Source organism: Bos grunniens, chromosome 12, assembly GCF_055505025.1.
Source record: "Bos grunniens cultivar Pamir isolate PY7600 chromosome 12, Bosgru_T2T1.0, whole genome shotgun sequence".
In the NCBI taxonomy this organism is placed as follows: domain Eukaryota; kingdom Metazoa; phylum Chordata; class Mammalia; order Artiodactyla; family Bovidae; genus Bos; species Bos grunniens.
In genome coordinates, this window is record NC_141176.1 from 17,134,483 (window position 1) to 17,160,319 (window position 25,837).

Sequence of the window (25,837 nt, forward strand, 5' to 3'; positions counted from 1 at the left end):
AACCCACTCACCTGTAGGCTGGGGCAGCTCCCAGAGCTTCCTTGTGGATCTCTGATGTGCTAATGCATTGAGGCCGGGGGTAAAAAGAGGGGAGGCGATCTTACTGCACCCAGGAGAGAAATCAGAAGACAGAGAAAACTGAGGGAAAGGCGAATTAGACGAATTATTCAGCACTTTCCTTTTGTATTGGGTTGGCCAAAAAATTCATTTGGGTTAACATCGCATGGAAAATCTTGAATGAACTTCTTGGCCAGCCTAGTGTCTTGGTAGATGCTCACCTACAATGTGATCTCTACTCAGTGGGAAAGAGAGCAGGTAATCCAAGTCCTTCCTGTCCTGTTGTGTGGTGAGTCTCTGAAACCCAGTTCCTAGGCTGATTCCTGGCAGCAAGGGGCTTGGGCATAAACCTATAAGGTCTCAGAGGAGAGAACCCCAAGTGGGCTCCCCAGGTACATCTGCTTCTGACAGCAGAGCTAGGGTGTACCCCACTAAGAAGGCCAACAGAACACCATCTGGTTTTGAGCCTATTTTATTCTGGTTTATTTTGTATTTTTCCAAGCTTTTCGCCACCCCCAGAAGATATGGTATGATAGGAAAACTCAACATACATATTTCATTATCATTCCTTTTGGACCTAAATACACATAGTTTTTAAAACCTAAGTGCTAAAATTTTTGGTAGTTACCTGTATGTACTTTCATCTAATTCCAAAGGGAATTTGAGGCTGTTTACGAACACACACTAAACAAGACCAGAGGTATACAGATATGCCAGCAAAAAGGTCTAGAAAATTGATTTACAAAATTGTATGCAGCTCTAATAAAATTTTCTTTTCTGGGACTAGACAGAAGCTGATTTCTAATAAAAACTGAGACTCAAAAAAAGCAAGTGAAAATTTTAGTCAGGAAAACTCTGAAAAAGAGCAATGAGGGAATATTAGTTTTAAGAGATAATAAAGGCCATATGTCATCTCACCAGTTAAAAGTATGCTGTAAGTGAATGAACAGACTGGTCAACAGAACATAAAGTTCAGAAATAAACCCAAACACACATATATGAAACTGAGTATATGATAAAGGTGGCATATCAAATCAAAGGGCAAATAAGTGGTACAATAAGTAGCTAGTATAAAAAGCAGTGTAGAAATAATAAAATTAAGCCACAGGTTAACTTCTAAATGGATCAAAGGCTTAAATGTATAAAACAAAGCCATAGAAACAATGGAAGACAATATGGAATAATTCCTCTTATCACTTTGTAGTGGGAAAAGCAATTTTAGTAACACTTCAAAATTCAGAAGCCGTAAAGGAGAAAAGAACATCTGTAAATAAAATCATATATGTAAGTATGTGAGGGGAAAAAAACCACCATAAGTAATGGCAAGTGACAACCTATTGGGAATATATAGATAAATTGTGAAAACATGGACAAATAGCTAATTCTCTTATTTTGTATTAGGAAAAGTCCAAGAACCTTACAGGAAGGAGCTCAAAGGATGTTGTAAGCTTTTAACATGAGACAAATGCTGTATTTATTCAATTAGTAAAGCAACCTCACGATGTAGGTACTGTTACTGTCATTTACTCACCAGGAGCCGAAGGTGTGGAGAGGCTGAGTAACTTGCCCAAGGCTACACGGCTTACAGGGGACACACTCAGATAGTTGGCTCCAGACTTTTTGCTCATAACCACCAAGTTCTACAGCCAAAACTACAGGCAGCCAACCACAGCAAACAATATAAATTTGCTCAAAACATAAAAAGATGCTCAAATACTATATAATCAGATAAATACGAATTAAAACTGTAGTGAGACGTAGCATTTCCATTGTCCCTCAAAGCTGCTTCATTCATCTACATTATCTAGGAAGGTAAGTTTTGGCCTGCCTGAAGGCATGAGGTTGGATCCAAGGACCTAAACATTTAGTCTAGGATCCTGTATGTGGTGTCCCGGTTTGTGAAGGCGAAGGACTGAATAAATGGACACAGCTTGTCTCTTCTATTATAAAAGTAATTGTGCATAAAATACAAGGTCATGCTTAGCCTTGATGGAGGAAAAAAAATCTTATTTACACTCATGATACTTCAAAATTACTCATGAGCTGCAAATACAATTCTAAAATGAAATAAGTTCAAGAAAAAAAATTAAGTTGGTGTCTTTGCTTGCTTGTCAGGATATGACAATGTGAAAATAGTCATTTTCACATTTTCTATCTGATATATACTTTTACCTGCTAAAGACAGTCAGGGAATAAACAGCATCTATTTTCTTTTCTCATACAGCATTAGCAAGGCAATCATCATGAGGAAGAGGTCTGCTCATTTTATATATTGTAGTTGAAGTCACGGTTCCCTCTGATCAAGGGAATTGGGTTTATAAAGGCAAAATGAAATTCAGAGAAGCTCAGGATCATTCTTAATCTAATGCTTCAATCTTGACTGTCATCACTTCTTTACTCAGAGAAACTCACACATAGAAAATGGAATCAATTTGTAATTATGTTCATTGTTCCTCAGAGTTAGATAGAGGTCTTGGCAAAAGTAAACTGACCAAGCTGGTCACTGTAAGGAGCTGGGGAGAAGCAGCCAATCTCAGAGATACTTAGAGCAAGAAAACCTGAGTCATCTCTGATGTGGTTACCAAGCTTGCCATCTGTTAGATCCTTGCAAACTTTGAGTGTCAGCATAGGAAATGGCAACCCATTCCAATATTCTTGCCTGGGAAAGGAAGAGAGGAAAGGGATGGCAACCTACTCCGGTGTTTTTGCCTAGGAAATCCCATGGACAGAGGAGCCTGGCAGGCTACAGTCCATGGGGTTGCAAAGAGTTGGACGCGACTTAGCAACTAAACACCACCACCACCTCTCACAGAGCCCTCTCTCCTATGACGCAGGTGTAACTGTTTCATTTGTGGACATATAGATCAGTGGTCCCCAACTCTTTTGGCACCAGGGATCAGTTTTGTGAAAGGCAGTTTTTCCGCGGACTTGGGGAGGGATGGTTTGGGGATGATTCAAGCACATCACATTACTGTGCATTGTATTTCTATTATTATTACATCGGCTCCACCTCAGAACATCAGGCATTAGATCCTGGAGGTTGGGGACCCCTGATCTAAAACACTTTATCGTCATCATATTTGTGTGAAAAATTGTACAGAACTATGTGAGGGAAAATAAAATAATCCTGCCATTCTTCCTAATTTTACCTTCTTGGCAAGTGTGAAGTCCTTTAATAGTTCCTCAGCGCTATTAATGATATGTAAACATCTCCATGTACTGTTACTATTATCGTACCAGAATGGATCCAGACCATGCATGCCACCTGCTTTCTGCACTTAACTTCACAGACATTCCTCCAGTTGAATCTCCAATAACCCCAACTCAAGATTTTTAAGAGCTGCAGAATATTCCATAATTTAAAATAATATGTTCAACAATGACCTAGCTTTTCTGCTATTCTCTCAAATTGTCTTAGATTCTTACATGTACTTTTGTTTTCCTGTAGAACAGATCCTCTCAAGTGAGGCTGGTGGCCAAATTTTAATAACTTTTGCTAGATGGTTCACGAACAAACAACTCATATTCACACAAACTGAATATGGGTACACAGGGCACCAAAGCCAAAACTGCAGTGGGTGTTTTCACTCAATTTTGCCAATCAAATGGGTAAAAAGTGATATTGCATTATTGTTGTAAACTATATTTCCATAACTGTTAAAAAGGCTGAGTGTTTTTCATGAGGTTTGTCCATTTTAACTTAGGTTTCTGTGAATTGCCTGTTCGTATCGTTTATTTTTTCCCTGTTCAATTGCTTGTCTTTTCATTTTTTATCAAAACGTGGGTGCTCTTTGGTCTGTTATCCAGACATTGAAAGTTTGCTTTTGACTTTGTTGATATTGATTTTAGCCATATAAAACGTACTATTTCTCATGTATTAAGCTATGTCTATATTGATCTTTATGGTTTCTGCATTTTTTGACTTGCTTAGAAAGGATCTATTGTGCCATTAGCTTCATGTCAATGTATGGCAAAACCACCACAATATTGTAAAGTAATTAGCCTCCAATTAAAATAAATAAATAAAATAACGGAAAAAATCTATGATTGGGACTCAGGGTGTATGAGGAAATAAAACAATTTAGTGGGGTTACTATGTATTTTACATATATTAATAGTAATAGAAATGTTGGTATAATGATTGTTTGGGGTAAGATTACAGGTGGTATTAGTGGTAAAGAATCTGCCTGCCAATGCAGAAGACAGATGCAAGAAATGCAGGTTTGATCCCTGGGTTGGGAAGATCCCCTGGAAGAGGAAATGGCAACCCACTCCAGCATGCTTGCCTGGAAAATTCCACAGGCAGAGGAGCCTGGTGGGCTACTGTCCGTGGGGCTGCAAAGAGTTGGACACGACTCAGCTTTTATAATCAAAAAAGGAATGGAAAAGCCAAGAAGAAATTCAAACTAACTGGGACAGGGTGAAAGAAGCAAAACATTTTGCAAGTCAGCAACCATATGAAATGAGGAAGAAAATTCTTACAAAGAAAGGTACATGATGAATGTAAAATGGGAGGAATAAAACCAATTATGTCAGTTGTCACAGTAAGTGTAGGCAGACTGAATTTCATTATCAAAAGGCAGAGTATCAGATTTTTTTTAAAAAGTCCACCTGTAAGTTATCTGTGAAAATAAGTATATTAAACAAAGGAACAAAGATATTAAAAATGAAGGGCTGAGAAAAGATACATTGGAAAGACTCAAACAAGGAGAAGGAGGTACGGTATGCTAGTGTCAAATAAAGCAAAATTCAAGGCCTCAATCCTTGTCTTGGGAGGGGTTGGGAGGTCAAAAATTGGGAGTTAGGGCTGTCAAAGTAGTCAGGGTTTCAGGCGTTATGATCTGGAGCGAAAGGAAGAGGAAAACAGGAATGTAATGGTATGCGCCTCCTTTCCCTTTAAGGCATTTACCAACTTGTTAGAAGGACAGATTGGGAGGAAAAGACATATACACACTACTCGATATAAAACCGACAACCAATAAGGACCTATTGCTACAGCACAAGGAACTCTCTTCATACTCTGCAATGGTCTATATGGGAAAACAATCTCAAAGAGTGGATATACACATAACCATTTCACTTTGCTGCACCGCAGAAACTAACACAGTATTGTAAATCAATTATGCTCCAATGAACAACAGAAGGGTTAGCAGCAGCCTTATGGTGCCACGGAGACAAAAACTAGAGTTGAGAGCTCTTAAAAATGGAGACGGAAGTCATGTTCACCTGAGGTCGAGAAGGAATATATCCTAGGTTTAAGGGTAAAATGAAAATAGACCACAAAAACTCATCCTAAACCTGGCTGGATTTAGGAGACCTAACCGCTAAAGTTAATGGACCCCTCTCTGAAGAATGACAACATCAACACAGTATGCACGTATTTTTTTTCCAGTGTCTATATTTAATAACATTACCAGGCTTAGCAGCTGACAGAACCTAACAGAAAAAGACTCTAGAAAATAGAAATTCCCAGGTAACTCAGATACCCAGATACCTGTGATTAATATTTAAGAAAACAGATGAAAACAGAGTTATTCCAGAGTACTTGCATGTGTGTGTGCGTGTGCGTGCATGCACGCACACTGTCGTGTCCGACTCTTTGCGACCCCATGGACTGTAGCCCTCCAGGCTCCACTGTCCATAGGATTCTCCAGGCAAGAATACTGGAGTGGGTTGCCATTTCCTGCTCCAGGGGATCTTCCCAACCCAGGGACTGAACCCACATCTCTTGAGTCTCCTGCATTGGCAGGCAGGTGTGTTTTTTTTTTGTTTTTTTTTTTTTAACCACTAGCGCCACCTACAAACTAGAATCTACAGAAAAGAATCGAGTGGGAATTCTAAAAACTAAACATGCTTGTAGCAAATTAAGAATACAAACATGGGCTTAACAGCCAATTAGAAATAGCTGGTGAGGGGATTAACAACCCAGGAGAAGAAAAGTCAGTAAAATGATCCACACTAAAGTACGAACTGAAAAGTGAAAAATGTAGAAAAGCATTTAAGAGTCATGTGTGCATGCTCAATTGTGTCCAACTCTTTGCGGCCCCATGGACTGTAGCCCGCCAGGCTCTTCTGCCCAGGGAATTTTCCAGGTAAGAATACTGGAGTGGGTTGCCATTTCCTCCTCTAGGGGGATCTTCCCAACTCAGAGATCTAACCCATGTGTCTTGCGTCTCCTGTGTTGCAGGACTCTTTACTGCACTGAGCCACCTGGAAAGCGCCTTAAGAGTCATAAACATGAATAAAAGTTCTATCATATGAGAAATTGGAATCTAAGAAGTAAGTGGAGGACGGGAGAGAGAATAGAGCAGAAGCAATATTTGAAAAGATAACGACCAAGATTTCTCCCAAACTGACAAAAGGCATTGAGTTACAAATTTAAGAATCCATACAAACACCACACAGGCTAAGGGCTTCCGTGGTGGCTCAGAGGCTAAAGCGTCTGCCTGGAATGCGGGAGACCCGGGTTCGATCCCTGGGTCGGGAAGATCCCCTGGAGAAGGAAATGGCAACCCACTCCAGCACTCTTGCCTGGAGAATCCCATGGAGTGGGGAGCCTGGTAGGCTACAGTCCATGGGGTTGCAAAGAGTCGGACACGACTGAGCGACTTCACTCACTCACTCAGGAAAAGAGCAAAACTAACCCACACTGAGGTATATCATAGTAAAAGTGTTAAAATACAAAGGTAAAAAAATCCTATAGCTGCAAAGGGTGGTAAGAGGCGGTATATTATAAACAAGTCTGACAGCAAAGTTCTTACTAAGAAACAATATAAACTAGAACTTTAGAACATCATCCACAACTTGCTGAAAAAATATAACTCCCAAATTTGAACTCTATAATGAAAAAAAATATGCTTAAAATGAAGGTGAAATAAAAATGTTTGTTATAAAAACAATAAAGCTGAAATAAACCTATGTGATATTCTGAAAGAAATTCTTCGGGAATTAGGACTATAAACCCAGGCAGAATCACAGAAGTGACAGAAGCAATAAATAGCAACAGAAAGGGTCAATATGTGAAAAACAAATACTAAGCGAACAGAACATTTACAATGACTTACAGGTTTTAAAAAGATAAATAGAAAGTAGCAAAAACAATACAAAGGATGGGGTGAACTGACTTAAATATGCTAAGGTCTTTGAATCATTTAGGAAGTGATAAAGTAGTTGTATTAGCCTCTTTTAGGGAAAAATGAATGTTATAATCACTAAAAGGATTTAGAAGATTGAGATAACTAACAGTTCTAGAAACGGGTATAATGAATTGACAATTCTTGATTAGTGCAAAAGAAGGCAAAAATGGAAAGCATCTGGAACATAGGAAAAATGGGAAATAAAAAGAAAATCAAGGTGGTCAATTTAAATCCAAATATATGTGGGTTACATTAAATACAAATAAAACAGTCCAATTAAAAGACAGACTGAATAAAAGAAAAACTTCATATGCTTCTTACAAGCAATGTACTTAATATTTATATATGAAGTCAAAAAGGAGTTTGGCAGTAACAGGATGGAATAGAATATATCTAGAAAATAAGACCCTAGAATACAACCTGGCATAGTTATACTAATTTCAGAAGAAGGAGACTTTAAAGCAAGAAGCATTGCATTTAATGATAATGAATCAATACAAAAGACAAACTTTGCACTCAGCTAATAACCCAAAACAAAGTAGAAAATGTAGATAAAAATGTTTAAAGAGGTTTGTGATATAGTTAAAGATACCATTTTAAAAGCCACCAGGATGAGAAAGATTTAGAATTAAATTCTATATAACCTTTAAAGCACATTCCTACTTAAATATTTCAGGATCTTAAGGAAAAAAAAGAAATCTCCCAAATTTAATAAAGCCACCAAAAGAAACCTTATAAGAATAACAAACCAGCTTCATTTATGAATATATTCCAGGCAAGCAAGAAAAGTTTGATATTCAAATCTGAAAGAAAACTAAATACATCAATAAACTGAAGGGGAAAAACTGAAATCTGTAGATACTGAAAAGGCTTTAATAGGTAGAAGAAAGCACGTTAGACCACGCACAAAATTTCCAGCCTAAGGATTTAAATGTGCAACAACAAAAATCAGTGGAAATGAAAACATTAAAAAAATAATTCAGGAGAATATTTATGCTACATTAAAATTCCATGCACAGAGGAGCCCGGTGGGCTACAGTCCATGGGGTCACAGAGAGTCAGACAATTGAGTATGTGCACATCTTCACTAGAACTGACTTTTTTTTAAAACCTTTACCGACTCCTCAGCCATATCTCTCACAGATTTCTGGTACAGAGCCTAGGTAACCTCAGGGTTTCTTGTATTTTCTTATCTCCCTTCTCTGACCACATGGTCAGGGACCACAAAACGCGCATCCAAGGACATAGGAGCTATGCAATAAAAGTTTGGCCAAATGGATGAGTGATGGCTCCTGACTGTCTCCTTCACAACTCATTCCAGCCTGCCTGACTCCTGGGGTGATGGCTGGAAGGAGCAGGAAGCAGACTGTGCTTTGGGCAGTAGTAAGAGTGTTGGCTTTCAAATAGAATTGCCCTGGGGGGACTCCTGGTTATGAGCTATGTCATCCTGTGCAACGTCTTTCTCTGCAATTTATCCCCTGTAAGGTGCTTTGAGCACTACCGTGTCTCTGGTCGCTGTGCAGAAATAGCCCTTATACTACTAGGGCTTCCCAGGCGGCACATGGTAAAGAATCCACCTGCCAGTGCAGGAGATGCAAGAGACACAGGTTTAATTCTTGGTCAAGGAAGATCCCCTGGAGTAGGAAATGGCAACCTGCACCAATATTCTTGCCTGGGAAATGCCACAGGCAGAGGAGCCTGGTGGGCCATAAGCCCATAGGGTCTCAAAGAGTTGGACACGATTGAGTGACTGAGTACACACACACACACACCAACACCCACACACACCAGTGAAATCAGTAGCTCCCCAGGGCTTTTACATGCAGCTGAGATTGAGCACCACCAATCCTTCATTCTCTTGATCCCAGTAGGATGAGTTCAAGAGTGCACAGGCCCAGAAACTGCAAGCATATTTTGGGAGCAACATCTGTTTACTCAGGAAAGAATTTACCAAGTTCAGCAGTGACAGCAGGGTTTGGTGCCGGAAGCTTAGAGTCCTAGCCCTGGCACTAGTTGGAGAGGCGACCCAGGAAGCCACACACTTTCCTCCGCCCTGTTTCCTCAGTCCTTCAGATAAATACAAAATAAGATCTCCCACTCTATCTGCTTCAGACTGTATTGTGAAGCTTAAAATGGAGAATAGCTAGGACTTCCAAAAATGCTGAAATCACACCAATGCAGTTTGTTAATGTTCCCATCATGTTTGCTGCTCAGTTGTGTCCGACTTGTTGTGACTCCATGGACTGTAGCCTGCCGGGCTCCTCTGTCCATGGGATTTCCCAGGCAAGAATACTGGAATCGGTTGCCAGGCCCTCCTCCAGGGGATCTGCCCAACCCAGGGATCGAACCCGGGTCTCCTGAGTCTCCACTTCAGGCAGATTCTTTACTGTCTGAGCCACCAGGGGTGATCCCTTAAGTCAATTAAATAAGTTCCCATCATAATCGAGCACAATCTTTGCTATTCACTAGCTTTGGCCATTTTACTTTTTGAACCCATTTCCTCATCCATAAAACGGAGTTACCTCCTCTGCAGATGATGTATTTAACAGCAAGGCAAACCATAGGCCCTGAAAAACACAAAGCTATTCTATTATTGTGCTTGCTATCCCTGTGGTAAAGAATCCACCTGCCAGTGTAGGAGACACAGGAGACTCAGATTTGATCTCTGGATTGGGACGATCGCCTGGAGAAGGAAAAGACAACCACTCCAGTACTCTTGCCCAGGAAATGTCTTGAGCCTGGCGGGCTATAGTCATGGGACTGCAAAGAGTTGGACATGACTGAGTGACTCAACAATAATTCATTTGCATTTTTCATCATTACAAAACTGTGAGTAGACTCCCACGAGTCCTTGATGGCAAGCCTGCCAACAAATCCATAGTTTCTCATGTGAGCAGACACTGGCAGCTAAGTGGTCCTGGTGGGACTGTGGTTTCCACTTGGCAACTTTAAAACTTAAAAAAAGACTCCCAGGGAGTCTTTGGTTACGAACCACGCCGGCTGAGGTGATGGGTGCAATTCACTTAGCTGCCTGGGAGCTCTCTCTGGCTTCTACTACCTGGGCTTTTCTGACTATTAGGTGTCTGACAGAAAATCAATACTGGCAACAGGTGAAGGTGTGTAATCAGCCTAAGTGAAGTGGGTTGAAATCCTCTGGCATGTTGTATCATAACAGGACGAGGAAGCTTACGGAGGTGCTGGGTTCTCTTTGACTAAGTCCTGCCACCGTCTCTCGTCCTTACCTCTCCCTCTGAGTTATGGTGCCTGGCACCTTTCTCTACCCACAGAAACTGTGCATTCTCCAGTATTGGGCTCTGTTTCCTTACATTGATCACAAGTCCAGTGATTATAAATATTGAGGTCTCTGGGAAACTCAAGATTTAGAAATTCAGGCACTTGAATTTTGTGCATTTGAAAGCACAAGATAGGAAAAGTTTTTGAAGATGGCTATAGCACCATTGCTTCCCTGGTGACTCAGTGGTAAAGAATCCACCTGTGATGCAAGAGACGTAGGTTTAATACCTGGGTTGGGAAGATCTCCATGGAAAAGAAAACAGCAAATCACTCCATTATCCTTGCCTGGGAAATCACATGGACAGAAGATCCTGGCAGGCAACAGTCCATGGGGTTGCAAAAGAGTTGGATAGGACTTAGTGCTGAACACATGCATAGCACAGTTATTCTGATTTGAGTCTATTGGTGTGCATGTATATTCTTACTTGTGCAAAACAATACAAATTTATGTTGTCAGCCTGTGACATTAACAGATTTTTCTTTCCTAAAGCAAAGCTGAGATTTACTATGCTATAAACATATCTTGTAGCAAATAGAATGATTGAGGATGTCAGGGTTCAGCGCAAAAACCAACAAACAAAAAACCACAACAGAAGTCTACTTAGAAGGCATGAACTGTCATTTGAAGTGAGAGTCTGAAATACTGTTCCACTTACCCACTGATATCGTCCAAACAGCAATTATTTTCAGAAATGCCTTAGTTCTGGAGTTGAACCGGCTGTGATGGATGGGGTTCTGAATGGCAACATAGCGGTCCAGGGAGATAGCACACAGATGCATGATGGAGGCCGTGGAGAAGAGCACATCCAGGTAAATCCAAACAGCGCAGAGCTTGCTGGGCAGAGGCCACCGGTACCCTGGGATGCAGAAGGTTAGCATTAGTGAATGACCTGGAGCTTCTCTGGCGTATGGAATTTACCCTGCTTGAATAGTTTTCATCCTGGGAAAAGGCACGGTTAACAGCAAAGGGCAACACGAGATACTTTCAGTACTTCAGAGGAGCCTGATGTCAACTGTACTGAAGTAGAGTAAGACTGCTCTGGTTGAATGCAAGATTTGAAAACTTATAGCTGGAATCATGCTGGTGTGTTGTGAACTCAGGCTGTTGTCTCTTCAGGGTTTCTCTTGTTTTGTCTCCTCTGCCTAACAATACCTACTTTTCTTTTTGTTTTTAATGACTTAGGTTGGGAGTTATGACGTACTTTGGGTTCCTCTATCAAATGGAGAATTCCATGGACAGGGGAGCCTGGTCAAAGAATCCTATAGCTACTTATTTATTGACTTACTTTTTTTCAGACTGTAGGTTTTCTGAGGTTAGGCCACCTCTTAGCCATTATTACAATTGCTCAGTCTTGCACAGTGATGGCATTTAGCAGTCTGCCAAAAATGCTATTGGTGTGAATGAAGAAATGTTTAAAAATCCAGACTGGGCATGTGTGCATGCTAAGTTTCTTCAGTCGTGTCTGGCTCTGGGCGACCCCATGGACTATAGCCCACCAGGCCCCTCTCTCCCTGGGATTCTCCAGGTAAGAATACTGGAATGGATTGCCATGCCCTTCTCCACAGACTGGGTATATGCCTTCATGAAAATGAAGCTTCCCTAATAATGCTTTGGGGATTAAACTCAAACTGCAGGGACGTGAGGTGGGGCAGGAGGGATAAAGATAATGATGAAGAAAAGGATGGTATTCTTCTGAGAACTGTTTCAGGGAAATGATGCTTAAACTTGAAGGAGCCTCAGACTCTCTGTGGTGGTTTCTTAAAATGAGCCACTGGAGCCCACCTCCAGGTGTTCTGATTCTATGCATGTGCAGTGGAGCAGGAAGAATTGCATTTCTAGCAATTTCCCAGCTGGTACCGATGCTACCCGTCCAGGAGCCACACTTGGGCAACCACTACCTGGGGCAGTGGTTCTCACCCGGGGGTGCACATTAGAATCAGTTGGACAGCTTTTCTGGGGGTCCTGATATCCAGGACTCCGGGAGTTGGTGATGGACAGGGAGGCCTGGCATGCTGCGATTCATGGGGTCGCAAAGAGTCGGACACAACTGAGCTACTGATCTGATCTGATCTGATATCTAGGAGGGTGGGTGGAAGTTGGATCTCAACATTAAATTGACTTAAAGCTACCCAAAGGATCCACTGTGAGATGCAGGGCAGGAAGTCACCTGCTATATTAAGAAGATAGGATATGTCTGAGGGACACACAGTCTCCTGTATCTGTTTTAGAGGGAGATCAAATGGCTATAGGAACCTTCATTAGTTTTGATGACAATCTAAGCCGTGGTGTTAGATCTGGACACATGTTAAGAAGGAAAATTATGAAGACCATCTTTCCCCATGCTCTGGACCCACAAAGCTGAACAAACTCTCTATCCACAAACTATCTCTACCAAGATGCCACCACTGATGTTTAGAAAAGTTAAAGTGCAGGAGTCAAGTCTGACGTGGAGCCTTTCATGCTACATGCAGAGAGCTTGAGCTCCAAGGAGAGCCCAGTGCCTGGGAGGAAGCCACCCTCTGCCTGGTCGGAACTGATGCTGACCGTGGGAGGAGTTTTCTCTGCAAGGAGGCAGCGGGGGACCGTAGTCTGGGTTTCCGTGGTGGGGATACTGCTACTGCTAAGTCACTTCAGTCGTGTCCGACTCTGTGTGACCCCATAGATGGCAGCGCACCAGGCTCCCCCGTCCCTGAGATTCTCCAGGCAAGAATACTGGAGTGGGTTGCCATTTCCTTCTCCAATGCATGAAAGTGAAAAGTAAAGTCGCTCAGTCGTGTCCGACTCTTAGCGACCCCATGGACTGCAGCCCACCAGGCTCCTCCGTCCATGGGATTTTCCAGGCAAGAGTACTGGAGTGGGTTGCCACTGCTTTCTCTAGTGGTGGGGATAAGGAGGGGGCATTTCTGTGGAGTCTGGGGACCAGCCAAAGGAGAGGCACGTCTCTCGATGGGAATCAACTGCGCACAGAGCCGTGGCCACCAGGGGGCGCCGTTGCACCCCGAGCCGGCGGCGCCCGGCTGGACTCGACTTGCTAACCTGGCTGACTGCTGCCAGCCCCACTCGCCGCTCCGGAGTACCTACCCTTCCCCGCCTCTCACTCAGGCTTGGGTTCCCAGATGGGCCCTCTGGGAGTCATCTCCTACTCCTGGAGTTTGCCTTCCACGTGGCAGGGTTTTAGGAAGCGGGAACCTCTCCCGGATGTCTGGGAAATGACAAGCGAATTTAATCAGATCATCCTGGTGTGACATTTTGAGTCAAGCGGGGGCTGGCCTTGCAAGGAGCGCTGTGGACCCTGTGCAAACCCGATGCCCACGCTCCCTTGCTCACCTCCTTCCTCCTCCATACTCCTTGGGGATGGATTGATACATATATTTTAGCTCTTAAGACATAGCCAGAAAAATCCCTTCTAACAACGCCCATAACCTGTTTCTAGGTCTGGGTGACCGGCTGGTGTGCCTGAGTCAGCACTCTCAATATTCTCCCCTCCTCTTCCACTTTTAAAGGGAGGAATCTGGCTGTATTACTCATAATTTGGAAAGAATATCACATTCTGCTTCCCGCTGAAGTCGTCCCAGTGTTTGCTGACTTGCTGAGAGGTTTGACTCTTTCAAACTCCACTGAGAAGAAGCAAGATGAATCTCTTCCCCTGTGTTTCCCACCCTCCTCCAAACAATTCGGGAGGAGTTTATTCACATGCATTTTTAAAGAGCTGAGGGGTAGAATTCAAAGGCACACCTCCAAATTAATGCTGCTTCAGGCAGGGAACAATTAAAACTGGTGTAAGTCATTTATTCTAATGGAGACGCTGCATATTTTAACATTGAACCCACTGCACCATGAATGTTCTCTCTGTAAATATTCCAAGGGAACTGGGAAGGTTTTACCACTCCATTAGAAGTGCTGAAAGCAGTGTGACCAAGATCAAACTGGCCTGTCTTGAAGGCTGGGATATTTGGTTGGGAATATAAAGGCTTGAAAACCAAATGGATTCAGATATGACAGATGCTCTTGCTCTAGGACTGTCTTGCTGCTGCTACTGCTACTGCTAAGTTGCTTCAGTTGTATCTGATTCTGTGCGACCCCATCCCTGGGATTCTCCAGGCAAGAATACAGGAGTAAAACATATGTGCTTTTAAGCACAATGCTTTATCTCCCTACGTAAACTGTATATGTTTCAAAGCACAAAACTCTCCAATGATCACAGTGTACAGGTTGTCTGATCTTTTAAAATGTGATCTCATTTTAAAATTTAAGTAGTGTAACATGGTAGCCCCTCCTCCATAAACAAAGCCTTACGCTTAGTTGGTCCCCTGAGCCCGGACTCATCTGCTAATGACATGCACGCGTTTTGTTACCCATGTGGGTACAGCTAGGAAGCAAATGCCACTCACCATAGAGGATGGTTAACGTGGACACGGGCATGACCAGGAAACCCAGCAGCATATCAGCTATGGCGAGTGACATCAGGAAATAGTTGGTGGCATTCTGCAGCTTTTTCTCTAGGGACACTGCCATGATGACGAGTATGTTTCCGGCAATGGTTAGTATAATCACTACCGCTGTCAACAGAGCAGACCAGTTCTTTTCCTGGAGATGAAGTAAGGAGAAGCAGGGTGGTGAGAGACAGCCCTCACAGGAAAGGTTGGTTCGATTTTCTGAGTCCACGGTCCAGTTAAATGCATTCGAAGTGTTACCTTCTCCGGAGTTAAAGTCAGTACTGTAGAGCCTTGTGTCAGCATGTAATTGCATCAAGGAGTTCGTAGTCGAGCTCAAAGAAGTGTTTTCTTCACAGAGAATATCCATTTCTAAGCCGGAACTTGTAGCAGATGAAGTGTGAGAAAAACCTTGCCGGTTACAGGCTCTGGTCACCATTCAGCCTTGTGCCCAAGCTCTGTCGCAGTGAGGCTGGCGTGTGTGCTGGGCTCCGTGGTGGGCTTCGCTTCTTCCGTTGTTCCAGCAGGAGCTAAGGAACTGCGGTGGCTTCTTTACAGCGCTTTCCTTCACAGTTTCAGAAGAATCCTCTGTCTAGCTTCTTTTTTCTCTCCAAAGTAAGATCAAAAAAGCAGCATGAACTTTTGAGAGAGAGGTTGCTCAGTTTTGAGGAGTCAGGGAGAAAAATGTGATCCTGGCCAAAAAAAAAGAGAAAAGTTTTGTTAACTAGCAGGACTGTCATTTAGCTCTATCTCATTCCATTGGTTACACTGATCCTACTAGTGTAGCCACAGCAGCATTAACACAGCATTCGATCCCAAACAGTGGGGCTTCAGGCAGCCTACAGTACCGGCAGGCTACTAAAAACACATCCAGGGTTAACCCCATAATAAGTATAGTGGTACTTCGGGTTATAGTTGTCAGTCTTGGGTTGCATTGCCCCGGCTGCCTTCAGGAATTTCAGCTTGTATTCTGTGGCTTAGTTAATCAAAGAAAAGGGAAAAAAAAAAAAAAAGTCTTAAGGATCATCAACTTTCCACACTGGGAATTCTCATCGAAACAATTCCATGGCGGCCAAGCAGCCTTTCAAGCCAGAAAGGCTTGAAAGAAAGAAAGAAAACGACACAACCGTAGAATACAGCAAGCCGGAGAACACGGCAACTTACACGGGTCCTCAGGGTCCGTCCGGGAGACACGCTTGGCTCATCTGTGACTCTCTGCATCTCTCCTGGTGATCAAGCCGGCAGAGAGAGCCCCTTCTCCCCGAGCGGCCACTGCCAGCATCATAGTAATTCGATTTCTGTTTTGCTGACTTCAAAACTGTCTGGGAGAGTCGAGCCAGTGCCAGCGTTGCCAGGTCCGCGGCGGCTCCCTCTGCCCCCGCCCGGCTGGGTGCTCCCTCCCTTCCGCGGGGCTCGCCGGGCCGGGCGCGCGGAGACATGGTCCCCGGCCCCGCTCAGAGCCGCGCGGACCGCGTCGCGGGCTACCAGTGGGCAGAGCCGCTCGCTCCAGGGACTCCCGCCTCCCCGGCAAGGGACTTGCTCCCCACCGCCGCCTGGTTCACTCCGGCAGCCCTCCCTCTGTCTATGTCATAAACTGCAAGGTAGCAACAGTCAGGGAGGGCGGACCAGAAGGGCTGTTTTTTTTTTTTTTTTTTCCCCATTTGCTACATATTAACAGTGGGAAGTTTTCTTTTTCTTTTTTTTTTTTAATTTTAAAGAGAGAAACGGGAGAAATCGCCTTTGGTACAGATTCCTAAGGCAGGTAAGCCTCACTGTAATACTGTTTAGGGTGAAGGGTGAAGAGAGAATGTAAATAAAGGCGGAGAATGGTATTTCCTCGGAGCGCTGGTGTTTCCAGGCAGAGAGCTTATTCCTGAAGTGGCATTACTGACATCCGCGATTTGGGCTCAGAATGGCTAGCAGATTTTTGGTAATAACGCTGAGAAGCTCTTAGTACTATTTTTTTTTCTTCAAATTTTTAAACACACCATTCAACTAGCTTATTTTCTTCAGCAGAAATATACCCCCTAGAAGTAATCCAATACCTCACACAGGGAAGAGAATAAGTTTTTCCAGAGATAACACTAACGAATCACCTTTACTTATAAGAAAGCCCCTTCTCAGATTTTTAAAGAAGGCAGATATGTCAGGAATCTCTGTCTATGTATCTTAGTTTTACAGATGGGAAAATGGATTCTTTCCTGAATAGTTGAGGTTTTCTAGGTTTCTGTTCATCTTTTTATTCTTTACGTTTTTCTTAGCCAAATACACCTCCTCTCTCATTCCTTCAACATGTTTTTGGCCAAAACTGTACCTTCACGGTGGCTTTGCCTCAGATATTTAGTTGTCCAGCAGGCCCTTTTATCTCTAGCCTGGGAGATGTTGGCCTGAGCATCTTAATCTCCCCTCTCCGGTTCTGCCCCACCTTTTCCTGCTTATTTCCATCCTTCCACTTGGTTAAAGAATCACTGTCTCTCAGACAGCTGGCTATTTTCCACATCTCTTCCCTCCTTTTCACTGCCTGATCTTAAGAAGTCTCCAGGGCCACCTCTGTGTACACATTTCTCAAATCTCTTCTCCAGCCTACAACCCTCACTTCTTTGATTAAAGGCTGTATCATATTCTCCTGGGCTTCCCTGGTGGCTCAGACAGTAAAGAGTCTGCCTGCAATGCGGGAGACTGGGGTTCGATACTTGGGTGGGGAAGAGTCCCTGGAGAAGGAAATGGCAACCCACTCCAGTATTCTTGCCTGGAGAATCCCATGGACAGCGGAGCCTGGCGGGCCACAGTCTGTGGGGTCTCAGACAGTCAGACAGGACTGAGCGATGAACACTTTCACTTTTTCATTGTCTCCTGGGCTGGAGCAGGAATCCACCCCTCTCTGCCTCCCTGTCTTCCTCCGACTCCTCTGCTTCCCTTGTAGAGATGGGGTGGGGTGGGGGGTGATTGCCACATATTGTAGAGCCAGCTGTGGAGAGAGCATGGGCTTTTGAATCAGAGTTCCCCAGGTTTGAACCACAGCTCTGTTACTCACAAGGAGTAGAACCCCAGACAGTCAAGCTGCTTCATTTTCATTTAGTAAAACTAAAATGTGATAAGGAGTAGAAATGTTTAGCCTATGTCTTTAATTCTTATTAGTATTCTTACTGATATTACTAAACATGGCACTTTGTGCCAACATTCCTTCCGTCTCCGTAGGGCACGTGGCTCCTGTCTGTGTCCATCCCCCACTGCTCCCACTTTTCAGGCTGGGTCTTTTGTTCACCTCCCACCAGCAGCCTACATGCAGATGAATTTGTCAATTTCTGATGATTTTTAAGCATTTTTACTCTAGTTCACTGTGTCTGGAATACTCCCCCCACCACTTTTGTGTCCATTTTGCAAATTGCTACTCAGCTTTCAAGGCTCAGTTCCAATGTTATGTCCTCTGAATCCCAGGCCAACCCTTACCGCCTGTGTGATGTGGGTGAAGTTACTAACCTCTCTGTGCTGTGACTTCCTCATCTGTAAATAGGACGTAATAATAACATCTACCTCCGAGGATTGATTTGAGGGTTAAGATTCATGTATTTGCCTGGAACATTTTACACCCTCAGTAAAGGTTAGTTGCTGTTGTTACTATTGTTGTTTAGCTTACTGTTAGAAAGCTTTCCATGGCATTCTTTCCATGGAGGCAGAGACTACAACACCTTCTATTTGAATGTGTCTCACATGGCATGCAAGCGCTGGAAGGGCAAAGACTATGTTTTTATTATTCATGGTATATATAGTTGGTTCTTAGATGTATTTGTAGAATGAATGAATGATTTATAGTCACTTGTTCACATGTCTGTCGTCTTTATTAGATGGTGAGCTTCTTATTCATCTCTGTACCTTCAGTACCAAACATAATGTCCCCTAATGGGATGTCCTTGGTAGACGCATTGTTAAGGAATAAATGAACTGATTCAGGGAGAAAATTCTAACTCCTTTTTCATTGTTTTATCCAACGGGATACTAAATTAATTTTATTTATAAAAGGCAAAGGAAGCAACGAGGTCCTACTGTGTAGCATAAGGAACTATATTTAATATCATATAATAAACCATGATGGAAAATAATATGAAAGAGAATATATATTTACATACATACATATGTATATATTATATATGTATGTATATATGTATATGTATGCATATGTGTCTATATATAACTGAATCACTTTGCTGTACACCAGAAACTAACACAACATTGTAAGTCAATTATATATCAATTTAAAAATTAAAGTATAAAATTGAATCACTTTGAAAATCACAAATGAAAAGAAAGGCAAAGGAGAATATATTAAAAAAAGAAACACTTTAGTGTTGGAAAGTGACTGTAAAGCTTTTTGATGCTAAATCTTGTTATATTGAGTGCTGTGTTATCAGTCTTAAAGCTCATGTTCTCAGACCATTATTCTACCTGAAAAAAGCTGGGCTTCCAGTCATGGTAAAGGTAGTCGTGTGAGTTTCTTGATATATAGTTTATATTATGAGGGAATTCTATTAGTAACCATCTGAGATAATTTGTAGTTTTTATTGCAGTTTCATGAAATCTTTTAAGGACAAAACAATATGGGCAAAATCTCAATCCTTGGCTCCTGGTACTTAAATAGAGCTTGTTTATTAATAGCGTGAGAATTAGACTTGGTCAGGATGGTTTCTTGCAGATCAGACACCCCTTTGGGCCTGGTGAAAAGGGTGTGCCCTGGCTGCTGTTGTGGACACTGTGGTGTGTGACTCATTTCTCCCTTCAGGGCTAAGGCTTTCACTCTATCTGCTGCCGGAAGTGTTGGCAGCTGTCAGCTCTCAGCTGATCCCTCCCCTCTTCCAGAGTGCCCCACCTTTGTGGTGGCTACATCACAGTTAAAGTCCTCCCCCTGTCCGGCCCTGCTTCCCTACAGCTGTTGGTCTGGAGCTTTCCCTAGTGAATCTACACACAAGGGTTCCTGAGGAGCCCAAGCTAAGACTTCCAATTTTAAACTTGCGTTTCAGCGCCTTTATGCCACTTAAGGAAGACTTGCATGTTTTACAGAGACAGAAAGATATTTATTGTCTATATGGATGAGTGCTTTCTTGCTACTAACTTGGAGTTCTTCAATAGATACAGACGGTAAAGCGTCTGCCCGCAATGCTGGAGACCTGGGTTTGATTCCTGGGTCGGGAAGATCCCCTGGAGAAGGAAATGGCAATCCACTCCAGTATTCTTGCCTGGAGAATTCCACGGACAGGAGCCTGATAGGCTACAGTCCATGGGGTCGCAAAGAGTCGGACACGACTGAGGGATTTCACTTTCACTGTCACTTAGGTGGTAGAGATAGGGTTTATTCTCTAATTATTGCCAGAAGGAATTGGGAGGTCACTAATACAAAAATGAAATTTATTATTTTGGGCAGAGGTACTGCAGTACTTAATTGGACTTTCTCTAAGTGTGCATTTTGCAACTAGTTTATTCTGGGGGATTCACTAAAAAACGTTGATTTTTATGTTTTCAGTGACTGACGTTGTATTCATGGCCCTTGTTTGAATTTTTCCAGGCTAAAGTTACTGGGTTCTGAAATATTCGTGCCTTACAAATGTTAATATATGTAAGAAAAAATAAAGTTCTTTGAGCAGTTGAGTCTGGAACATACAGTATCCTGTAGCCTCATCTTAGGACTTTACAGTGCACGTGCTAAGTCGCTTCAGTTGGATCTGACTCTTTGCAAGTCCATGGACTGTAGCCCACAAGGCTCCTCTGTCCATGGGATTCTCCAGGCAGGAACACTGGAGTGGGTTGCCCTTTTCTCCTCCAGGGAATCTTCCTGACCCAGGGATCGAACCTGGCTCTCCCACATTGCAGGCAGATTCTTTACCACTGAGCAGTGCACAGAAGCGTGTTAAGGGCTCTGAGAGATCCTGCTGTGAAGGCATTTGTTTTCTGTTTTTCCCACTCCCCTCCCAGCCCCCAGAGTACTCACTGCAGGAAACCTCTATGTGTTTAAATCACATTATATTTTGCGTTCATTAAATTGTTAAGATCTGAAATGGTTTAATGCATTTTGATAAATATATACATTCATGTAACCGTTACTGAAATCAAGATCTCTACCGTTCCCACCATGGTGTAACTTCCCTTTTTGGACCTTCATTTAAATGGAAGCATGTAGTACGTGCTCATTTGGCGTCTGTCTTATTTTGCTTAATAGCATGACTGTAAGAGTCATTCATATTGCTGTGCAAGTATACTGATTTTTTTCTTTTTAGTAGATTGCAATCTGGGAAACTTAAATGGCCGGGATGTCTGGGGTAGTCACTCATTTTTATTCAAAGAAGCATAGACTAACTAGCTCCTTCTTTTGTCTGTCCTTTTATGCTTTATTTTTAAAGACAGCGGCCGCTTTAACCTCCACTTAGTTGTATCTGATTTTGTGCTGAATTGGCAGCATATAATTTATTTATTCCATGTTCTTTCTTCAGAATATGCCCCTGAGATTTCTATTACTCAAATCTTACTAATCGTCTAAGAATGAGAAGAAAAAAAAAATTCACAGATTTCCCAAGTGGTGTGTAATCAGTCCATCATTTCCTTTGGATGTTCCAGTTTTGAGGTTTGGAACAAGCCAGGCCCCCTGACCACTGCACGCTTGGAAAGCAGGGTCCTGTGTTGCCTTATGTTAATGCCATTGGCATGTGTGAAAAGAAACCACTACTTGAAATGAGCTAATGACCCTGTCGTCTGTCTTTTCAGTTTGCCAACACGGGTGTCTAGTTTTAATAATACTCATTAATTTCACAGATAAAAAGTAAGTGCTGTGTCAGACAGTTTGAGGAGCTAATACTGTGAAGATGGACAGTATTTCTGCCTTAATTCATTTGCTTAAGGAGTTTTTGGTGGTGGTAAGCATAAGTATGGAGTTGAGGTATAAGCTTGGCTGTCCGTGATATGTTGATGGTACCTGAAGTCTGAAGCTTGGTGAGATCGGCCAGAGAGTGAATGGGATTATGAAAGCAGAGAGGTCTGAGGGCTGAGCCCTGGATTACTCCAGTCAGGGAGGTGTAGAGGGACAGTCAAGAGGGCTGCATTTTTGTTGGAGAGTCTAGGGGAGCTTAGATCTAATCTTATTTTCCAGTTTCTAGAGGACATCTGTGCTCCTTGGCTTCTGTAGCCCCTTCTTCCATCTTTAAAGCTAGAGGCTAGAAGGTGATTTCTTCTCATGCTGTCACCACCCTGGTTCTCTGAAGCTGAGAAAGAGTCTCCACGTTTAAGGGTTTGTATGATTAGATTGGGCTCACCTAGACAAATGCAGACTACTCTCCCCATCTCAAGGCCCTTAGCCTTAAACACACTTGTGAAGTTGTGCTTACCATTTTAAGGTACCGTAGTTACAGGTTTGGAGGACTGAGACATGGGCATCTTTGGGGATCATTACTCAACCCACATCACAGTACTTTAAAGAGCAAAGGTTATGACAGAGAAGAACAGAAGCCTTGGACCAAGCATGCCAACATTTATACTCTAAATCTTAAGGGTTTGAAGGATTCAAGCAAACAAAAAAAACCCCTTTGAGAAGTGGTAAGACGAGCAGGTGGAAAAGGCGGAGTGGCAACTCACTCCAGTGTTCTTGCCTGGAAAATCCCATTGATGGAGGAGCCTGGTAGGCTGCAGTCCATGGGGTTGCTAAGAGTCGGGCATGACTGAACAACTTCGCTTTCACTTTTCACTTTCATGCATTGGAGAAGGAAATGGCAACTCCAGTGTTCTTGCCTGGAGAATCCCAAGGATGGGGGAGCCTGGTGGGGTGCCGTCTATGGGGTCACACAGAGTCGGACACGACTGAAGTGACTTAGCAGCAGTAGCAGCAGCAAGACAAGCAGGAGAGTCCCACGTCATAGAATCCAACAGAGGAAAGTGTCTCAAGAAAAAGAAAAAGGCCAACTCTTAACTCTACTCCGATATAAAATAAAAATGAAAAAAAAAAAGAGGCCAACTGAGAAGTGTACCATCTTGAGATGCCTGTTTAGATGAAAGCATTGAGGAATCCATTGATTTTGGCAACACAGGTTGGTTGGTGACCTTACTAAGAAATAAGAACAGTTTCACTGAAAATGTTAAAGTATACAAGAATGATGTGGTGAGTGGATTTTGTCCTGAGAGTGTGAGGTGGAAGGATATAAATAGTAAGTTACATAATGTCTACAAGTGATAGGTGTTAGAAGAAAATAAAGCCTGGGATAGGGACTGGAGTAGATTTGTAATGGTAGGTGGTCAGAGAAGGCTTTATGGGAAGCTTGTATTTGATCAATGACTTGAAATAGAATGATTCGGGCATATATATGGGGAGTGGGTGAAGAATGTTTAGCAAGTTTTTCTCCAAGTGAAGACCTTGAGGTGCTGGGGCAAGCCTGGGATGGGTGAGAAAAAACAAGGAGGCCGGTGTGGCTAGAATAGCATGAGTGGGCTGGGAGTTCTGTGGAGAACCTTACACAGGCCAGAGAAAGGATTTGGCTCATCCTTTAGTGACATGGGAAGCCATTTGATGTGGGTGGGAGTATGCCATGCTCTGAGATACATTTAAATTGATCACTCTGGCTGCTTTGGGAACAGAATAAGGTGAGGGCTAGGTAGTGGGTAGGAGGGAAGCAGGATGTCCATTTCACGTGAGAGGATGGCGGCTTGGACTGGGGTAGTAGTAATGGGTTTGTGAGAAATGGTCAGATTCTGTGTATATTTTGATGACAGTGTCAAGAGTACTTGTTGATGGATAGATAGGATGTGGCATATGAGAAAGAGAGGTTACTAGGTTTTTTAGATCTGGATAGCTGGAAGGATGGAATTGCCCTTCATTGAAGTGCCTCAAGGGAGAGCAAGTTTTGGGTGAATATCAGATCAGTTTTGGACGTGTTAAACTTAAGATGTCTTGTGACCAACAAGTGACTATGCTGTATACAAGGGTCCAGATATACAAGGCTACAATGTAAATTAGGAAATTGTCAGTGTATGGATGATGTTGAAAGACATGAAATAGGGTGAGATTTTCCAAACATCTGAGCAGACAAAGAAGCAGTTGGACAGCTGAATCCAGGGATACCTCAATGTTTAGAGGTGAGTAAGAACCAGTCAGGGAAGCTAGGGTGTAGGCATGGTGAGGAAGGAGGAAAAACAGAAATATTCTCTTCCCTTAGTCTTAGAAGCCAAGGGAAGGAGATATTTCAGGGAGGAGAGAAGGCAAAGGAAAGAGCATTTAGCTTTAAGAGTCATATAGTTGAAGAGCATTTCATTACGTGGGAAGTTATTCATGTGTCAAATAAGAGCAGGATAAAAATTCCATAGAGTGTGACCTCAGCCTTAAAAAACACGTATGCATGATCCTAGACCAAAAGGAAATGCATGAAAGCATTCATAGTAATCATCTAGGTCAAGAGTTAGAGTCATTTTTTCTTGTTTATGTTTACTTTGGATTTGATAAATTCTCTGAAGCACGTATGTGTTAGGTTTATAAACAAAATTATTTTAAAATATTTAAACTAATTAAAGGTCATAAGAAGAGAACCAGGAATGATCTTATGTTCTGAAGATGACTGAGATACACTGGCTTCAAGGTGAGATGTTAAAAAGCTTCTCTTTTAAGCATGGCAGTTGTATTATTCAAGATTATTGTTGGTAAATGGGAGAAATCCAAGACAAAGAAGCATCAAAGGAGATTCTTATGTAATTGAAAAGTCCAGGGATGGAACTGATACTTCAGGCATGGCTGGATCCAATGGCTAAAAAGATGCAGACTATTTCTGTCTCTGAAATCTATTTTCCTCTCAGTTAACCTGATTCTCTTGGGCTACACCTGACTTCTTTCATGAAGCTGGGAAAGATGGTTGTTGGTGGTTCTGAATTTACATAATTTATGATTTAACTTTATAATATTCCTATATTACCTGCAGGAAAGACCCTGATTGGACCTGCATGGGTCACATGCCCATCTCTAAACCAGTCATGGTGGCTAGGGGAATGAAAAGTGAGTCGCTCAGTTATGTCCAACTCTTTGCAACCCCCTGGACTATACAGTCCATGGAATTCTCCAGGCCAGAATACTGGAGTAGGTAGCTGTTCCCTTCTCTAGGGGCTCTTACCAACCAAGGGATCAAACCGGTCTTCTGCATTGCAGGCAGATTCTTCTGGTTGGGGGAATGGAGCCCTTGAATTGGTGGCCAGTCTGGGACCTGTACCTGCCCATACCTGTTGGGAGAGATGAGGGCAAAGTGATTGACTATTTCATGGGGACTGTATGGAATGGACCCCTTTGTCAAACAAAGATTTCTTGCCCAGACTAGTAAAACAATGACTATCCACTGTTAGTGGAAGGTAATACTTGGCTTATCCATTTTTCTTTTTTTTTGCTATGTGTTTTTATTCCATCAGACTGGCTCTGGTGCCCAAGTCATACTTAGGTACTTTAAGAGACATTGCATATATTTCAGGTCACGAGGCCACTTGGTACATTCTCACTGGAGAGGCAAATAGTACTCCAGTTGGTCAGTGTCCGAAAAGTGTAAGTTTGTTTCCTGATATATCTACTTTGCTGCTAAGTCACTTTAATCATGTCCGACTCTGTGCGACCCCATAGACGGCAGCCCACCAGGCTCCTCCATCCCTGGGATTCTCCAGGCAAGAACACTGGAGTGGGTTGCCATTTCCCTCTCCAATGCATGAAAGTGAAAAGTGAAAGTAAAATCGCTCAGTCATGCCGGACTCCCAGCGACCCCATGGACTGCAGCCTACCAGGCTCCTCCGTCCATGGGATTTTCCAGGCAAGAGTACTGGAGTGGGTTGCCATTGCCAGGCATATCCTAGAGTTGGGAAAAATGAATATATTATTACTTAGATGCTCACTATACAGCAAAAGGATAACCTTTTTCTTA

The 25,837-nt window shown here is 42.8% G+C and overlaps 1 protein-coding gene and 1 long non-coding RNA gene across 17 annotated transcripts in view; one reads left to right on the forward strand and one right to left on the reverse strand.

Annotated features, from left to right (window-relative positions):
• Window positions 1-16,495, reverse strand: part of HTR2A (5-hydroxytryptamine receptor 2A) — a 64,756-nt gene extending 48,261 nt beyond the window's left edge. The window contains exons 1-4 of one of the 3 annotated variants that reach the window (XM_086329002.1): window positions 16,086-16,463; window positions 14,880-15,613; window positions 13,570-13,690; window positions 11,144-11,344 (exon numbers count right to left, since the gene is read on the reverse strand). In XM_086329002.1, coding sequence (XP_086185128.1) covers window positions 11,144-11,267 — 124 coding nt within the window. In that variant the 5' untranslated portion in view covers window positions 11,268-11,344; window positions 13,570-13,690; window positions 14,880-15,613; window positions 16,086-16,463. Of the gene's footprint in view, window positions 1-11,143; window positions 11,345-13,569; window positions 13,691-14,879; window positions 15,614-16,085 lie in introns of all 3 variants that reach the window. The other 2 variants (XM_086329001.1, XM_086329004.1) reach the window with 2 other exon arrangements.
• LOC147361435 (uncharacterized) overlaps window positions 1-25,837 on the forward strand; it is a 421,857-nt gene that overhangs the window by 28,446 nt on the left and 367,574 nt on the right. The window contains exon 1 of one of the 14 annotated variants that reach the window (XR_015137908.1): window positions 16,502-16,683. The exons of the other annotated variants lie outside the window; for them this stretch is intronic. This is a non-coding gene — a long non-coding RNA (uncharacterized LOC147361435). Of the gene's footprint in view, window positions 1-16,501; window positions 16,684-25,837 lie in introns of those variants that run through there. 14 annotated transcript variants of the gene reach the window in all.